The sequence below is a fragment of the Onychostoma macrolepis genome, chromosome 18 (genome assembly GCF_012432095.1).
Source record: "Onychostoma macrolepis isolate SWU-2019 chromosome 18, ASM1243209v1, whole genome shotgun sequence".
In the NCBI taxonomy this organism is placed as follows: Eukaryota; Metazoa; Chordata; class Actinopteri; order Cypriniformes; family Cyprinidae; genus Onychostoma; species Onychostoma macrolepis.
Genome location: NC_081172.1, coordinates 160,001 through 177,959, shown reverse-complemented (window position 1 = coordinate 177,959; position 17,959 = coordinate 160,001). Strand labels below are relative to the sequence as shown.

General features: G+C 39.2%; 1 protein-coding gene across 5 annotated transcripts in view; it reads right to left on the bottom strand.

Moving 5' to 3' along the window:
* homer2 (homer scaffold protein 2) overlaps nt 1-17,959 on the bottom strand; it is a 28,124-nt gene that overhangs the window by 5,434 nt on the left and 4,731 nt on the right. For all 5 annotated transcript variants that reach the window (XM_058751733.1, XM_058751732.1, XM_058751734.1 and 2 more), the window contains 5 exons: nt 12,853-13,009; nt 11,362-11,493; nt 10,543-10,635; nt 1,659-1,795; nt 1,239-1,383 (listed from right to left, as the gene is read on the bottom strand). In XM_058751733.1, coding sequence (XP_058607716.1) covers nt 1,239-1,383; nt 1,659-1,795; nt 10,543-10,635; nt 11,362-11,493; nt 12,853-13,009 — 664 coding nt within the window. The remainder of the gene's footprint in view (nt 1-1,238; nt 1,384-1,658; nt 1,796-10,542; nt 10,636-11,361; nt 11,494-12,852; nt 13,010-17,959) is intronic.

Sequence of the window (17,959 nt, the reverse complement as noted above, 5' to 3'; positions counted from 1 at the left end):
TGGCTTCTCTTACCATTGCTACACTGATGACACACAGCTCTATCTTTCATTTCAACCAGATGATCCAACGGTAGCTGCACAGATCTCAGGCTGCCTGGTGTCTTGGCATGAATGAAAGAACATCACCTATAGCTCAACCTGGCAAAGACTGAGCTTATGGTCTTCCCTGCCACTCCGACTCTACAGCATGATTTCACCATTTACAATTATTATACAATTAATTTATGCAAATATATATATATATATATATATATATATATATATATATATATATATATATATATATATGGCACACAAAATAGATGACCAACAGAGGAAATCTCTCATTCACCATGTAATTAGCTATATGAAAAAATAACTGAATGACACATTATTCAGCCTAACATCTCCTTTTGTAAGTCATATGGATAAGAAACAAAATAAAGGTTAACGATAAGACGTTTTATTTTTGGATAAACTCTTTTATTCACAAAATAATCTATCTTAAAATACCTTATAGGGTTATGATAATCAAAACAGTCCTGAGCTAGATCAAGCTTTGATCTTTGCAAACCAAACTATCACTTTAATGAAATAATATTTTTTTCCCACTAATAAAAAGATTTTATCACTAGCTAGCTCCACACTGGAGAGCTGCTTTATAACAGAAAATCAAGTTGTAATTCTAACTGAAATCAACACTGACTGGTTTATCATGTTTAATACTGTAAAGCTGCTTGATTTAAGGCTATCGTGACATGACTGGACTTTACTGCAGAGTTCGTGCAAACATCCACATCGCTGTAATCAGATGCTTTCTTAACTGCTGCTTTCTCACCGCTGTTAGTTTTGTTGTGTTTATTTCGTTATTGAGAGGAAAGCGTGCAGCATATATTTACATATTCATTCAAATGCCGCTCAGCAGCTTCAGGTTGGCTGCGTTGGCTCTGAAGCGCTGCGTCTTCTTCCCTTGAATTGCATCTTGGAGGGCTGAATTATAGTCTTGAGCTACAGCGCCACACTGGTCAAACCGCATTATTGCAGGCTCTTTCATTAGGTCATATGAGATCAAACGAATACTCGACAACAAAAATTTGTCAACAATTTTTTATTGTCGATGTTGTCGATAATGTTGACTAATCGTTGCAGCCCTAATGACTAAATGTTAATATAAACTACACATTCTGATTCTGTAACCCGTTGGCTAAACTCAACTAAAGCGAGGCTGATGAGCAGCGCTGCTTCTCCTCTCGTCTCACCTTGTCCTTCAGCTGGTTGTTCTCGTCCTGGCTCTGCGTCACTTTGCTCTTCCAGCTCTCTGCGTTGCTGTTGGCCTCCTGCAGCGTGTCCATCAGCCGAGCGTTGCTGTCTTTCAGTGCCTGCAGCTCCGTCTCCAGCTTCTTACTGTCAGACAGACACACACACACACACACACACACACACACACACACGCCATTCAGCTTCACAAGGACAAAGAGCCAACCATCTCTACTCCTACAGTGAAGCACACTGATTAACTGAAGCTTCATGACGTCTGAACATCTTATCAATCAGTCGGACAGACGATGTTCTGATTCCGAGCGGATTGCATCAGCGGGTCTGTGTGACGGTTTAGGGCTGGTTATAAATATCAGAAATATTAATATTAAGGAATATCAGAGGATTCATGAGCGTCTCACCTCTGCTCCGCTACAGACTTCAGCTGGTCGTTCTCACTTTTCAGCGCTGTGATGTCCGGCACGTGTGAGATCTTCTCATCGTCTGTTCCGTTGATACTGGATGCCTGATTGCCTGATGGAGTTTCACGGCCAGATTCCTGACAAAGCAACACAATTTCACGTTAATAGACCTCACTCACACACACTTTACTGATGTCTGATGAAAACAGCACATCATTGACTGATTCAACCTGCCACAGGAGCTGCTGAAACAGTTCTACTCCGCCATCATTGAATCTGTCCTCTGCACTTCAGTAACTGTCTGGTTCAGCTCAGCTACCAAATCTGACCTCAGAAGACTACGGAGGGTAGTCCGGACTGCTGAGCGAATCATTGGTACAACCCTCCACACTCTCCAAAAACTGTACTCATCCAGAGTGAGCAAAAGGGCTGGCAAAATCACTCTGGACCCTCACATCCAGCACACTCGCTCTTTGAACTGCTGCCGTCTGGTCGACGCCACAGAGCTCTGAGCACCAGAACGACCGGCACAGGAACAGTTTCTTCCCTCAGGCAATCCGTCTCATAAACACTTGACAATAATTGTGGAACACACACTATTTATACACTTATTTATCTAACACACATACTTAGTCTACATTTCAATTTGCACATAATATACCTGTACATACAAAACTGCCTATTGTAACATACCTGTACATACAATTGTTAATTTGTGTATTGTTATTCCTTATTTACTTGTTCTATTTTTTAATTCTTCTTTATTATCTGTTTTTTGTTCTGTCACTGTTGTTCTGTTGCACTCTGGAAGCTTCTGTCACGAAAACAAATTCCTCGTATGTGTTAACATACCTGGCAATAAAAGCTCATTCTGATTCGGAGTATTTGAATGTACAGCAGTGAGCTCATTGGCTGCTGATACAAAGATAACCAATCAGCCATGATATGATGTCATTATGTCAGCTTGAGTTTAACCCGTGTAGAGTTTCATGACAGAACTTTGGATTTACTTTCTCTAAATAAGGAAAAATAAAATAAAATTGTTTTATATACACTCATTGCCAAAAATATCGGCACCCTTGGTAAATATGATTGTTGATCCTTTTGATCTTTCATTTTAAAAATTCACAAAAATCTAACCTTTCATTGGATAATAAGAATTTAAAATGGGGGGAAATATCATTATGAAATAAATGTTTTTCTCAAATACACATTGGACACAATTATTGGCACCCCTAGAAATTCTTATGAGTAAAATATCTCTGAAGTATATTCCCATTCATATTCACAATTTTGAGCACTCCAGGGTGATTATGAACATGAAATTATCCAGCCATGGCTTCCTGTTTCACAGAAATATAAATAGGAGGGAAAACAAAGTTATCAGACACGACTGGAACTTCAAATGGGACTGGCTTCTATGGTCAGATGAAACAAAAAAAAATGAGCTTTTTAGCAGCAAACACTCAAGATGGGTTTGGTGAACACAGGGATAAAAAGTACCCCATGTGTACAATGAAATATACTGCTGTATTTTTGATGTTGGTATCAAATACCAACAGATAAAAAAAAATCAATAAGTGACTGACTCTGTTAGAAATCTTATAATGGGCCATGTTTGGATCTTCAACCGCACAATAATCCAAACACAAACCTCAAAAACAACACAAAAATGGGTCACTGAGCACAAAACCAAGCTTCTGCTGGCCATTCCAGTCCTCTGACCTGAACCCTGTAGAACATGAGTGACCTGAAGAGAAGAAGCTGTGAATCTAAAGGGTCTGGAGTGATTCTGGATGAAGGAATGGTCTCTGATCTCTTGTCAGGTGTTATCTAACCTCATCAGGCATCATAGGAGAAAATTTAGAGCTGTTAAACTGGCAAATGGAGGTTTCAAAAAGTATTGAATAAAAGGGTTCCATTAATTGTGGCCAATGTGTATTAGAGAAAAACATTTATTTCATAATGATATTTCCCTCAATTTTAAATTCTTATTATCCAATGAAATGTTAGATTTTTGTGAATTATTTAAATAAAAAATCAAAAGGATCAACAATACAGATTAATTTTCACAGCCTTCTTTGATCATATTTACCAAGGGTGCCGATATTTTTGGCAATGAGTGTATACACAGAGCCGATCCTCCCTATACGCAACATACGCATGTACACCAGGAGGGCCCCTTCCTCTCAAAGATGATTTAATTTCAGTTTCATTTTTGATTTCGGCCAGCGGTTACGAAAATATAAATGTTCCTTTAATGTGGTGTATTTAATGCTTTCTATGTAACATCCAAATCATGTAACGTGACTGTCGTATACAATCTCTGTTCCGTTCTTGCTCGATACTAAAAAAACGAGTTCAAAGCACTGAGCTGCGGTTTCTCAAGTGCTTTCCATGAGCACGATTCGAGACGGAGTAAAACACGGACAAATATGGCTACTTTGACTGATGTATATGTCAAAATGTCTGTCTTGGTGAGTTTTCACTAAACAGTCAGTTATGTCTTAAATGAACAAACAATCGAATGCTAGTCAGTATATTAGATTTGTGCTCTCCGTGACAGCATCCTACTGTATAAACCTGTCATCAACTGTTAATCAAACAACAAAAGAAAAGGAGAGAATTAATCACTTCTCTTCACTTAATATTGTTCATAAAAATTCCACCTAGATGTGATAATACTAAATATTATATTAAATTATAATGTTTTATATATATATATATATATATATACACACACACACAGTGGTGTGAAAAAGTGTTGGCCCCCTTCCTGATTCTTTTAATTTTTTGCATATTTGTCACACTTAAAAGATTCAGATCATCAAACAAATTTTAATATTACACAATGATAATGCAAGTAAATACAAAATGCAGTTTTTAAATGATGATTTCATTTATTAAGGGAAAAAAGCTGTCCAAACCTACCTGGCCCTACGTGAAAAAGTGCTTGCCCCCTCCTATTAAATCATGAAAGAACTGTGATTAACCACATTATTTTAGAAAGCTGAGTTAAATTTCACGAGCCAAACCCAGGCCTGATTACTGCCAGACCTGTTGAATCAAGAAATCACTTAAATAGAACCTGTCTGACAAAGTGAAGCATGTTTAAAGAGCAACACATCATTCCGCGATCTTAAGAAATTCATAAACGGATGAGAAACAAAATAGTTTACATGTATCAGTCTGGAAAGGGTTATAAAGCCATTTCTAAGGCTTTGGGACTCCAGCAAACCACGGTCAGAGCCATTATCCACAAATGGAAAAAACTTGGAACAGTGGTGAACCTTCCCAGGAGCGGCCGGCCTACCAAAATTACTCCAAGAGCACAAAGACGACTCATCCAGGAGGTCATGAAAGAACCCAGAACAACATCTAAAGAACTGCAGGCCTTACTCGCCTCAATTAAGGTCAAGTCAAGTCAAGTCATCTTTATTTATATAGCGCTTTTATCAATACAGATTGTGTCAAAGCACTTAACAGTATCAAATTGGAGGATAGAGTGTCAGTAATGTATAATGATAAGATTAAACACTCAATTTTCTCAATTTTCAGTTAAAGGCATTTCATTATTGAATTCAGAGATGTCATTGTCTAGCTCAGTTTAGTTTAAATAGTATCTGTGCAACCAAATCGACGATAATTGCTAGAAATTAAATGTTAAGGTCAGTGTTCATGATTCAACAATAAGAAAGAGACTGGGCAAAAACAGCATCCATGGGAGAGTTCCGAGGCAAAAGCCATTGTTGACCAAAAAGAACACAAAGGCTCACACCACTGTATATATATAAAATCTGCATTACATATACATACAAGGAATAAATACTTGAAATATATTTCATTTAGTTAACAGATAAACAGGGGGAAAAAACATACGGTGGGGAAAATAATTATTTGATCCCCTGATGATTTTGTAAGTTTACCCACTTAAAAAAAAAGAAAAAAAGAGAAGGATTTATCATTTTTATGGTAGGTTTATTTTAACAGATAGAGACAGAATATCAAACAAAAAATCCAGCAGCATACAAATGTTAAAAAAAGATTTACATTTTAGTAAGTCAAATAAGTATTTGATCCCCTACTAACCAGCAGGAATCTTGGCTCCCACAGATTGGTTATGTGCACATGTGGAATACAGATTAGTCCTGTCACTTTAAGAAGATACTAATTTCAGCTCGCTGTGTGTATAAAAGACTCCTGTCCATAGAATCTGTATCTTGCATTCCAACCTCTCCACTACCATGGGCAAGACCAAAGAGCTGTCAAAGGACATCAGGGACAAGATTGTAGACCTGCACAAGGCTGGAATGGGCTAGAAAACCATCAGCAAGAAGCTTGGTGAGAAGGAGACAACTGTTGGTTCGATTATTCGGAAATGGAAGAAATACAAAACAACCATCAATCGGCTTTGGTCTGGAGCTCCGTGCAAGATTTTGCCTCATTGGGTAAGGATGATCATGAGAAAGTCTGAAGTTTGCCAATGAACATCTAAATGATTCAGAGAAGGCTTGGGAGAATGTGCTGTGGTCAGATGAGACAAAAAATTGAGCTCTTTGGCATCAGCTCGACTCGTCGTGTTTGGAGGAAGAGAAATGCTGACTATCACCTCAAGAACACCATCCCTACAGTCAAGCATGGAGGTGGAAACATTATGCTTTTGGGCTGTTTCTCTGCTAAGGGTACAGGACGACTTTACCACATTGAGGGGCAAATGGATCCTAAATCCTATAGAAAATCTGTGGAGGGAGCTGAAACTTCGAATTTCCAAGAGACAGCTAAGAAACCTTAATGATTTAGAGAGGATCTGTAAAGAGGAGTGGACCAAAATCCCTCCTGAGATGTGTGCAAACCTGGTGACCAACTACAAGAAACGTCTTACCTTTGTGCTTGCCAACAAGGGTTTCTGCACCAAGTACTAAGTCATATTTTGCTTGGGGATCAAATACTTATTTGACTTACTAAATTGTAAATATTTTTTTAACATTTGTATGCTGCTTTTTTCTGGATTTTTGATTGATATTCTGTCTCTATCAGTTAATATAAACCTACCATAAAAATGATAAACCCTTTTTTTTTTCTTTTTAAGTGGGCAAACTTACAAAATCAGAGGATCAAATCATTATTTTCCCCACTGTATATGCCGAGTTTCAGTTAATTTTTATTCACAGAAAGGAAACTCAAATGGCAGAAAGTGACATCCTATTTGTTTTCTTTATTTTAACAAAAGCACAATGTTTTGTTTTCATTGTGTGTGTCCACAAATAAAAGTAGACCTTTTACAGTGATGCATTATTAATAAGAAAATAAATTACGGATTATTTTCTAAGTTGATTCTGCTTGTATAAGGAAACGGTTGAAGTGATTGCGCCGGTGCGCACACACACAAAACATATCACTTCCGGCATTGCTAACTTGACAGCGCAGTTGGTACTTTATCAAAATAAAATACAGTGAACCAAACATCAGCGCACCCTCGTCTGTATCACCGTTGGAACGCGACTGAATTACAAAGCCTATAATTTTCATAATAAAAAATAGTTTTGTATTCAGATACATCGCAAATATGGAAATATTATGGAATATTTGGATTTGTGCCAAATGAGAGGTAGGACACAAAAACAAACAAAGATATTAGAAAAGGTAGTATCATCACAACTATGTTCCTTCTTAGAGAAAAATGATGTGTGTGAGGATTTCCAGTCAGGTTTTAGACCATATCATAGTACTGAGACTGCTCTCATTAGAGTTACAAACGACCTGCTTTTATCATCTGATCGTGGTTGTATCTCTCTATTAGTGCTACTTGATCTTAGTGCCGCGTTTGACACTATCGACCACAACATTCTTTTAAATAGACTAGAAAATTAGGTTGGCATTAGAGGAAGTGCACTGTCATGGTTCAAATCGTACTTATCTGACCAGTGCAGTATGGAGTACCTCAAGGCTCAGTACTTGGCCCCTTACTTTTCATGCTTTACATGTTACCATTGGGAGATATCATTAGGAAACATGGTTTTAGTTTTCACTGTTATGCTGATGATATTCAGCTCTATATTTCTTCGCGGCTTGATGAAACTTACCAATTTGCAAAACTAACAGAATGTATAGTTGATATCAAAAACTGGATGACTAGCAATTTCTTACTGCTAAATTCTGAAAAAACAGAGGTGTTAATTATTGGACCAAAAACTTTTGCATGTAATAACCTAGATCACTGTCTAATACTTGATGGCTGCTCTGTAAATTCTTCGTCATCAGCTAGGAACCTAGGCGTACTTTTTGATAGCAATCTTTCCTTCGAAAAACATGTTTCTAGAATTTGTAAAACTGCATTTTTCCATCTTAAAAATATATCTAAATTACGACCTATGCTCTCAATGTCAAATGCAGAAACATTAATTCATGCGTTCATGACCTCGAGGCTAGATTATTGTAATGCTTTATTGGGTGGTTGCTCTGCACATTTAATAAACAAACTCCAGCTGGTTCAAAATGGAGCAGCTAGAGTCCTTACTAGACTTACACTTAATTTCTAGCGATTATCGTCGATTTGATTGCACAGATAATATTTAAACTAAACTGAGCTAGACAATGACATCTCTGAATTCAATAATGAAATGCCTTTAACTGAAAATTGAGTGTTTAATCTTATTATACATTACTGATACTCTATCCTCTAATTTGATACTGTTAAGTGCTTTGACACAATCCGTATTGTTAAAAGCACTGTATAAATAAAGGTGACTTGACTTGACTAGAACCAGGAAGTATGACCACATTAACCTGGTTCTGTCAACACTGCACTGGCTCCCTATTAAACATCGTATACATTTTAGGATCTTGCTAATTACCTATAAGGCCCTGAATGGTTTGGCACTTCAGTATTTGAGTGAGCTCTTATTGCATTATCCTTCACGTCCGCTGCGTTCTCAAAACTCTGGCCATTTGATAATACCTAGAATATCAAAATCGACTGCGTGCGGCAGATCCTTTTCCTATTTAGCACCCAAACTCTGGAACAATCTACCTAACACTGTTTGGGAGGCAGACACACTCTGTCAGTTTAAATCTAGATTAAAGACCCATCTCTTTAGCCTGACTTACACATAATACACTATTGCATTTCTATAATTTGAATCCGTTAAGGGATTGTTACACTGTAAAAAAAAAAAGAAAGTTGAGCCAACTTAAAATTAAGGCAACCAGCTTCAGCAGATTTTTGAGTTTTCTCAACTTGTCGTTTTAAGTATATACAACAAAAATTAGAGAATCTCCCACAAAAATAAGTGGAGCAAACTGAAAAATCTGCTGAAGCTGGTTGCCTTAATTTTAAGTTGGCTTAACTTTTTTTTTTTTTTTTACAGTGTAGGCTGCATTAATTAGGTCCGGAACTGGGAACACTTCCCAAAACACCCGATGTACTCGTTACATCATTAGAAGAATGGCATCTACGCTAATATTAGTCTGTTTCTTTCTTATTCCGAGGTCACCGTAGCCACCCGATCCACTCCGTATCCAGATCAGATGGTGGATCAGCACCTAGAGACGACCTCTACAGCCCTGAACGTCAGCGGAGACGAGGACAACTAGATGAGCCCCAGAGACAGATGCCCAGTGAAGACCTCGTCATCTAGACAGCCATCGGGACAAGACCACAGGAACCAGATGAGTCCTCTGCACAATCTGACTCTGATGCAGCCTAGATTTAAACTGCTGATTTTGTCTGGCCAGAGGAGAATTACACTATTTCGACACACTGTTTCCCCGTCTAAAAACTGTAAAGCTGATATAAAGCCACCCAGCTTTATATCAAGCTGATGTAAATCTGCTTTGACACAATTTGTATTGTTAAAAGCGCTATACAAATAATAGTGCCTTGACTTGACTTGACACACGAGCACAAAGCTCCATTTCGCAAACAGTTGAGTGCACAAGCCTTTAAGTCAAGTCAAGTCATCTTTATTTATACAGTGCTTTTAACAATACAGATTGTGTCAAAGCACTTAACAGTATCAAATTGGAGGATAGAGTGTCAGTAATGTATAATGATAAGATTAAACACTCAGTTTTCAATTTTCAGTTAAAGGCATTTCATTATTGAATTCAGAGATGTCATTGTCTAGCTCAGTTTAGTTTAAATAGTATCTGTGCAATCAAATCGGCGATAATCGCTAGAAATTAAGTGTCCCCAACTGAGCAAGCCAGAGGCGACAGCGGCAAGGAACCAAAACTCCCTCCGAGACAGAATGGAGAAAAAAACCTTGGGAGAAACCAGACTCAGTCGGGGGTCAGTCCTCCTCTGACCAGACGAAACCCGCAGTTCAACTCCAACCGCAGCCATGTTAGATTGTGTAAAGGGCTTATCTGATTCCCGTGGTCTTGTCCCGATGGAGCATTTATACATTATATTTGTTATATTTGTGTTTTATTCATTATTTGAAGTTTTTCATTTATATGATTCATTCATTTACTATAATTGTAATGCATAGTTTAATGCATTTATTGTTTCTCGGTCTATTTTTATAATATATATTTGTTTGTTTATTATAATTTAAATTTATAGTTTAATTCATTTTATATATATATATATATATAATATATATTATATATTTATTTATTTTAATGCTATTTATCATTTTAGAATGTTTTTATTCATTTTTATTTTTGTATATTATTATGTTTTAATTAATTTTAAAATGTATAAATGTATTATATATTATTATTATTATTATTATTTTATTTTATTTTTTTATTATTATTATTTTTTATTATTTATTTATTCATTTTTTGCTCAGTTTAAACATCTTCTGCTGTCTGATGTTTCTGTCAGTAGGATTGCGTATTTGTTTTTCACAGATGACGATCATGGTGCCCCATGTACCTGGGACTGATCGCTGGACGTCTCCATCTTCTCCTGAGATTTTTCTCTGGCCAGTTTTGCAGCTTCTTTGACCTCCTGGAACTTTTCAGCAAACTGAGGTAAAACAGAAAGAACATAGATCAGGACAGGAAAAAAAACACGGATTGGGACGGTTACACCTCTGACTGTCAAAAGTCTTATAAAATTAACATATGAACCTTCATAAAGGTGTTTTGCTCCTACAGTTACTGCAGAAACATGTGCTGCGACCGATTCAGATCATTATAAAACATCAACATCAAAAACAGCCGCATCAACTGTGCATGCATGTGTGACGGCCTATGTGTGTGTGTGTGCATGCATGCGTGATGGCCTGTGTGTGTGTGTGTGTGTGTGTGTGTGTGTGTGTGTGTGTGTGTGTGTGTGTGTGTGTGTACAGGTTTTTGTGGGGGGACAAAATTTGTATAATGACATGGGTATGACAGAGGTATTACAATTTGAAGGTGGTTTATGAGGACAATGCCTATGTCCCCGTAAATCAAAAGACTTAAAAAACATACTAAATGGTGTTTCTTTTTTAATCTAAAAATGCCTGTAGTCTCCTGTAAGGGGTAGGTTTAGGTGTAGGGTTGGTGTAGGACAATAGCACATACAGTAAGTACAGTATAAAAACCATTACGCCTATGGAGAGTCCCCGTAAACCACTAAAACAAACATGTGTGCGCGCATGTGCGTGTGTGCATGCATGTGTGATGGCCTGTGTGTGTGTGTGTGTGTGTGTGAGTATGCATGTGTGACGGCCTCTGTGTGTGTGCATGCATGCGTGGTGTATTGTCAGACCTTTGACAGCTGTTGTTCGGAGGCGAAGCCGAGTCCAAACACCGTGTTTGCACGACTGTCGGCCCACTGGCCAAACTTCTGCGATGTTTTTGTGAAGTTCATATTGGGGGTGATTGTGCTGTTGATGATCACCTGAAAAACAAACACATCACAATGTAACACATACACACAAACATACACACTACCAAACAAATCTCACGCTACAAACGGCACGAACTAATCTCACAAGCACGGCGCTGGGGTGTGTTTCCCAAAAGCATCGTTAGCTATCTATGGTCATAAGTTCCATTGAACTCTATTCGTAACGACGGAACTTGCGACCATAGTTGCTTTTGGGAAACGCACCCCTGATTTGTTAAAAAATACTTAATGTACGCACACTCAGTAGCTTAGATGTTAGGATAAAATGAAGACTCTTATGTTCATTCTTACATGCAAACACAGAGCGTTGGGATTGCTTGTCAGACATTATTGATGTTACATCTGCTCGAGCGTGGAGAAAATGAAGAACAGCGTAAGCGCTGAGGGCGGAAACTATAGCAATGCAGGGCTGTCAATCAGCCGCCGTGGCCCCGCCCTCTGAAATGTGACGTCACACTGCGGTGAGAGTCAAAACGGCAGGCCTTGTGAGACTGACTTGGTTTAAATGGGATTAAAAAATGAGGAGCGGGTGGATTTTTATTATTGTTGGGTGGTTGTGTTCACACACTGCCAACATTAATTTATGTCCAAACACCATGTAAAAGTGGATTTTGCATAATAGGTGGCCTTTAATAAATAACAGAGTGCTGATCTGGTGTCAGTCCTTAATCTTTCACACATCACTTCTCTATAATTCTCCAAAATGTGACTCAAATGTCAGAATTACAATTGTTAGAAACAGATAAAGACAGCTGGACTGATTAATTAGCAGCAAGAACACACACACTCACTGTAACACACGAGCAAACGCACACACACACACACACACACACACACACACACAGAGCTGTGTATTTTGTGTATTTGACCTCATTTCTTCAGTATTTCACTCTTACTGATTCTGTGTGACTCTTGAAGCTGATCAGAGTAACACGTGTGAGTTCAGCCAGCTATTTAACCTCAACACATGTATGTGTGTGTATATGTGCTGTCAGAGTGACGGCAGCAGGTGTGTGTGTGTGTGTGTCTGTCTGTCTGTCTGCTTGCTACTAACACACTAATGTGAGTGTGAGTCTTCATCTATCTGCTCTATGAGAGTGACAGCAGCAGGTGTGTGTGTGTGAGACTCTCAGCAGGTCTGCGCTGTGACATCACTGCCGCCTCCATACTGAGGAACTGATCCAAATCTCCATGGCAACATGAACCATAAACCCTCTGCAGAGGAAGACCCTCAGTGTGTGTGTGTGTGTGTGTGTGTGTGTGTGTGTGTGTGACCACTCAGACTGTGGATCGAAGCATCAGCAGACACTCTTACACTGACTCCATCACACACACATGTGTCTGTCTGACCTTTGACCCGTCCACGCTGATGATGCGGTAGCTGTTGCGTGAGCTGTCATAGAAGTACGAGACGGTAACGGCCTGTTTACTGGCAGGAACCCAGTTCTTCTTAGTGGTGGGATCGATCTGGAAGACATGAGCTCTGGTGGTGAAGATCGGCTGCTCCCTGTGACACACACACACACACACACACACACACGTCACAGGAACATCACATGAAGATCAGCTCAGGTTACCACACACTGCAGTCACACTCATCTGTGTGTGAAATCAACAACAACTTCAGCTTGATATTAATATTTAAAACATTATCAGTATTTGTTCATTTATTTCACAGTTTGCACTCATATGAGAATAAAGCACACATCATCTGCCAGAGCTTCTGAAGATCAGTGATGACCTACAGCTGTCATTCACCCAACATCACCTCATGCTAACGATGCCTGACTGAGACAACGACCAATTATACAGTTGACGGTCATTAGACGACAGGAGGACACCACTGACCGATCACAATCAGTTATTGCAGAGTGATAATGGGCAAAACAAGCCTAAATAAAAGGCAGATCCTCAACCGACTGAAGACCATTCACTCTACAAACACAGACATGAGTTTATTTCTAAACATCTGATGAAGAACATGAAGGTATTTCACTGAATGCAAAAAATAAAAATAAAAAATCTCATCAGAAAAGGTGCTTCACAATGAAACCCACATTCAGGAAAATGAATCTAAATTTATGAAGCTGCTTCTGCTCAGCAACTTTATATATTTGTGTTTTACCATGATTTATCATTAAGTCTAAATGAATTACAGATACCAGCTGCACTTCACAATGCCAGATAATACAATGCAATGTACAGTATCATAAACATATATTAATTAAACAGTGCTGGGTTGTATCTGATTACATGTAATCTGGATTACATAATCAGATTCCCAAAATTCAGTACTTGTAATTAGATTATATTACATTAAAATGCTAATAATCAGTGTATAGGTACTTATTCATAGATTACATGATTACATATTATTCATACAATGGCATTAAATTATTCAGAATTTGATTTGCCCTATTAGCTATTCATCCACTCTCAAACCCCCTGTAGTTCATTCATGAAGCGCAGTTTGGGAAAACCTGGCATAATGTAATGTTTAATACACGTCATAATGTTGATAAAGAATAGCATATATTTCAGGTCAAAAGTAATGTAAAAGTAATCAAATTATTCAGAATACATTGCCTAATATGTGTAATCCAACAGATTACGTTACAAACTATAATTTCTATCATGACAGCTCTCGGAGGGACTGGCATGGTAATTTACACGACAATGATAAACAACATGCTGCTGTGAGCATGAAAGAAATACTGCTGCTATACATACAGCATATATGAAATAACCCCATAGCATACATGCAGGGGCGCCTAAAGATAACCACAGGCCCCTGGGCTACAGCATTACGGCAGGCCCCCCAACCCCAGAAAGAATTTTTTATTTATTTATTTATTTTATTTTTTTAAAGCTTCCATTTTTTCTTCTTCTTGTTAATATGCCAGTTAACACTGCTCTGCGTAAAATGTGAATATAAGTGAATATGCAAATTCATTCTTTGGCGCTTAGGAACAGCAGCCCTTACATAAAGTAAACACTACATTATTACAGGCTTTATACAGAGGTAATATGAAAAGAAAATGCCATCAAAACTTCCCTGGCTGAAATGTGAGTTTACAGGTATGATTTAAACACCACAAATCACACAACATATTCATTATTCATCATCAGTAGAACGAAACAACACGACATGTTGGCATAAATGTGGGCTGTTTGGTGATTGTTAACTGCGTTTTTATTTTGAAACATGCAGTGCTCGCATTTAATTAATTAATAAACTTTAATGATCACATTTAAGCTATAGGACGATTCCTATTTTTCCATCCCTGGATTTAAAATTGAGACTTTGAAGCAGCACCTTAATCTAAAACCTTCAGACACACAGATTACATCCACTACAGGTGAATGCTAAGAAAGTTGTCCGATCCAGTTCACACAGCAGTGTTGTTTCTCTTGTTAATCATAAAGACACTGTTGTGCTGGGCTAACGTTACTTTACTAGCGAAATAAGCGAATGCATTGATTGTGCATTCCACTTACAGTATATCGGTGGAACGTACCAACTATACAAACTGTGTGGCGGGAACCTAAACCGAACCATTCACTATATAGGCAACTACAACCAGGGCGTCGCTGAAAATGAGTGTGTGAGTTTGTGCTATTGTCACTGCTGAAAATTCCCATATAAATAATTATTAGAAAAATATAATTTACATGCAGCCCGTGGGCCACCTTTCCAGTGTAGGCCCCTGGGCTTCAGCCCCTTGAAGCCTGTGCATTAATGCGCCCCTGCATACATGAATCACCCTGTAGCAGAACTATACAGGTGGAGCTGGGGAAGGTGGAGGGTTTCTGAAGCACGATGCAAACTGTTACAGCAAACACTAGCCAAATATATGAATGTACAGCAGCGAGCTCATTGGCTGCTGACACAAAAAGAACCAATCAGCTGTGCTATGAGATGATGATGTCATTATGTCAGATTGAGTTTGACCTATCGGACTGTGCCATCTAGAGTTTCCATCTAGTAATTTGTAATAAGTAATTGATTACAATATGTAAGTTACCTACCCAGCACTGTAAATAATGCACATCAAAAATAAATAAAAATAAAAAAACAAGATAAATAAAATATGACATCACTACTTTTCAAAAATAATTTAAACAAATAACGGACTCACAATGTGAAAGGTTTTGGATTTTAAAGTGAATTTAAGTAATTACAGCAGAGGTTTGAGAAATATCCATGTGTGTGTGTGCGAGAGAAAGAGTGCATCAGTTCAGCTCATTAAAGCCTTCCTCATTAATTCTGATCGGATTTAGATTTGACACAGACGTCACGTGATTTCTGATGACGACCTCAAACATCATCGGCCCGCAGGCTGACGTTACGTTCACATCGCATCTGAACGCATTCAAGCGGCATGCAGAAACACCGCTAACGTGAGGTTGATTAGCAGCGCTTCAGGAGGACCATCTCCGTTCATTCATGAGTAAAGCCTCTGAACGCTCGAGCGATTAACGCTGTTTCAGGAGGACTGGTCACGTGAATGATGAGATGACACGACTCCAAACGCCTTTTACTGTGCTGAAGGAAGGTGTGGCAGAGTACAGAAGGCAGGAACATACAGGACCGTCCTGTCGATGAGGAAGTCACGCGAGCGCTTCACCAGATCTCAAAATAACCTGACAATGACGAGACGCGCGTGTGATTCACACATCATCACAGAGAAGCATCCAGAACATTCCCTGTTCTCAGCCGAGCCACGGCAGGAATGCGGCTCTACCTGCACACACACACCCACAGCGCCACACCTGAACTCTGACCTCAGTGCGCTCTGATTGGAGCAGACCGTGGAGTGGGCGGGGCCCTGACTGGACACACATTCCTGCAAGTCAAACAGCTCCAACACCAAATCACCAAACGACCAGCGCCACAATCACACACCGTTACTCACATTCACACAGCAGCAGACGTGAACGCTCAGAACACACCGACAGAACACGATCTATCAGCTCCAGCTGCTGATCAATCAACATTTCAACGCTCAAACCAGCAGTCTGTGCAGATTACTTCACACAACGTGTGTGTCGCCCGTTTAATGGGTATTGTGAGGATGGGTTACTCCTATACAGTTAAACAAAACTGTTAAATTGACTTAATACGGAGGTCAGGAGGTCAAGCTTTGGAAAAAGTTTTGCCATTTTTAGTCAAGTCACATTATTTCAAACATAATACAGATTGTTTCAAAGCAGCTTCACAGCGATAAACAGGGAATAATGACTCAATGATCTGACTTCAGCCGCGGCCGTACAAACACAGGAATGATCAATATCTGTCTATTATTTTCCCAGAACAGATCAGACTGGACAAAGTCAACCAGTACAATGATGATTAAAGTGATTGGTCATTTACTCCAATAACACTGCAGCCCACTGATGACAGAATGATCGTTTTTAATCAACGTTTAATGCCTTTAATACCTAAATATAATTGGTGTCATTTGTTTCTCCCAATCATTGCTGTGGTTTATTCCACCAATATGTGCTCTTTTACCGAGCATTTAGAGCGTTTGTGGCATAAGACGACCTGTCTGACCACATTTTTGGATAACTAGCTCAGAGCCTTCAACAATAACTCTTACTGTCTTCCGATCTGGACCGATCAGCACTACGAAGGGCTCATGATGCAGATCTGGACTGATCAGCACTACGAAGGGCTCATGATGCTCGCTGCTGCTGTAAGTCACTGGCTTCGGCTCCGGGCAGCAGCAGATGGTTGAGACCGACACCATCTGTGACGAGGCTTCAATCCCCACCGGAGAGCGTCATTTACCAGGCGTTAGGGAGCATGTGGGGTCTACGGTGTCCTGAACACACACACACACACACACACACACTCAGCAGCTTGACAATGTGTCAGATCAGCGTCGGTGAACTTGTTCCATTCATGTAACTGGAGCCATCGGCGCTGTGGTTTAAATAGACTGTCCAGTCCAGCACCTCATTCAGCCGAGCCACGGCTCATCCGCAGGGGTTCAGGGTTTAATCCCAGCACTTTATCACCAAACAGCAGATAGTTCCTCGTGGTCACAGGTTTGTGTGGAGAACGAGGTTAATCTATAACCCCGTCACTGAAAACTGAGCCACAATCGATCAACAGCACATCGTTATAAAACACCCACAGTGTGGAAAACCTATGAGCCAGCCTTTATTAATCCAGACTTAAAGTGTCTGATGTGACATCAGTTATATATACAGTATATTTACACTGTGATATTGTGGTTGAAAGCATAAATGCTGAGAGTCTTACAGGAACAGTCTGCAGTGCCACAGACTTCATGATGTAATAATCAGACTGCAGTTTTGATCTTGTGTGAGAGAAACTCAGCTGACCGCACAAACTGGTCCTACAGCTTCTTAAGAAACCAGCAGCACTTCAGGCCGGTTTCACACACACACACACACACACACGCGCGCGCGCGCGCGCCTCGGCCCA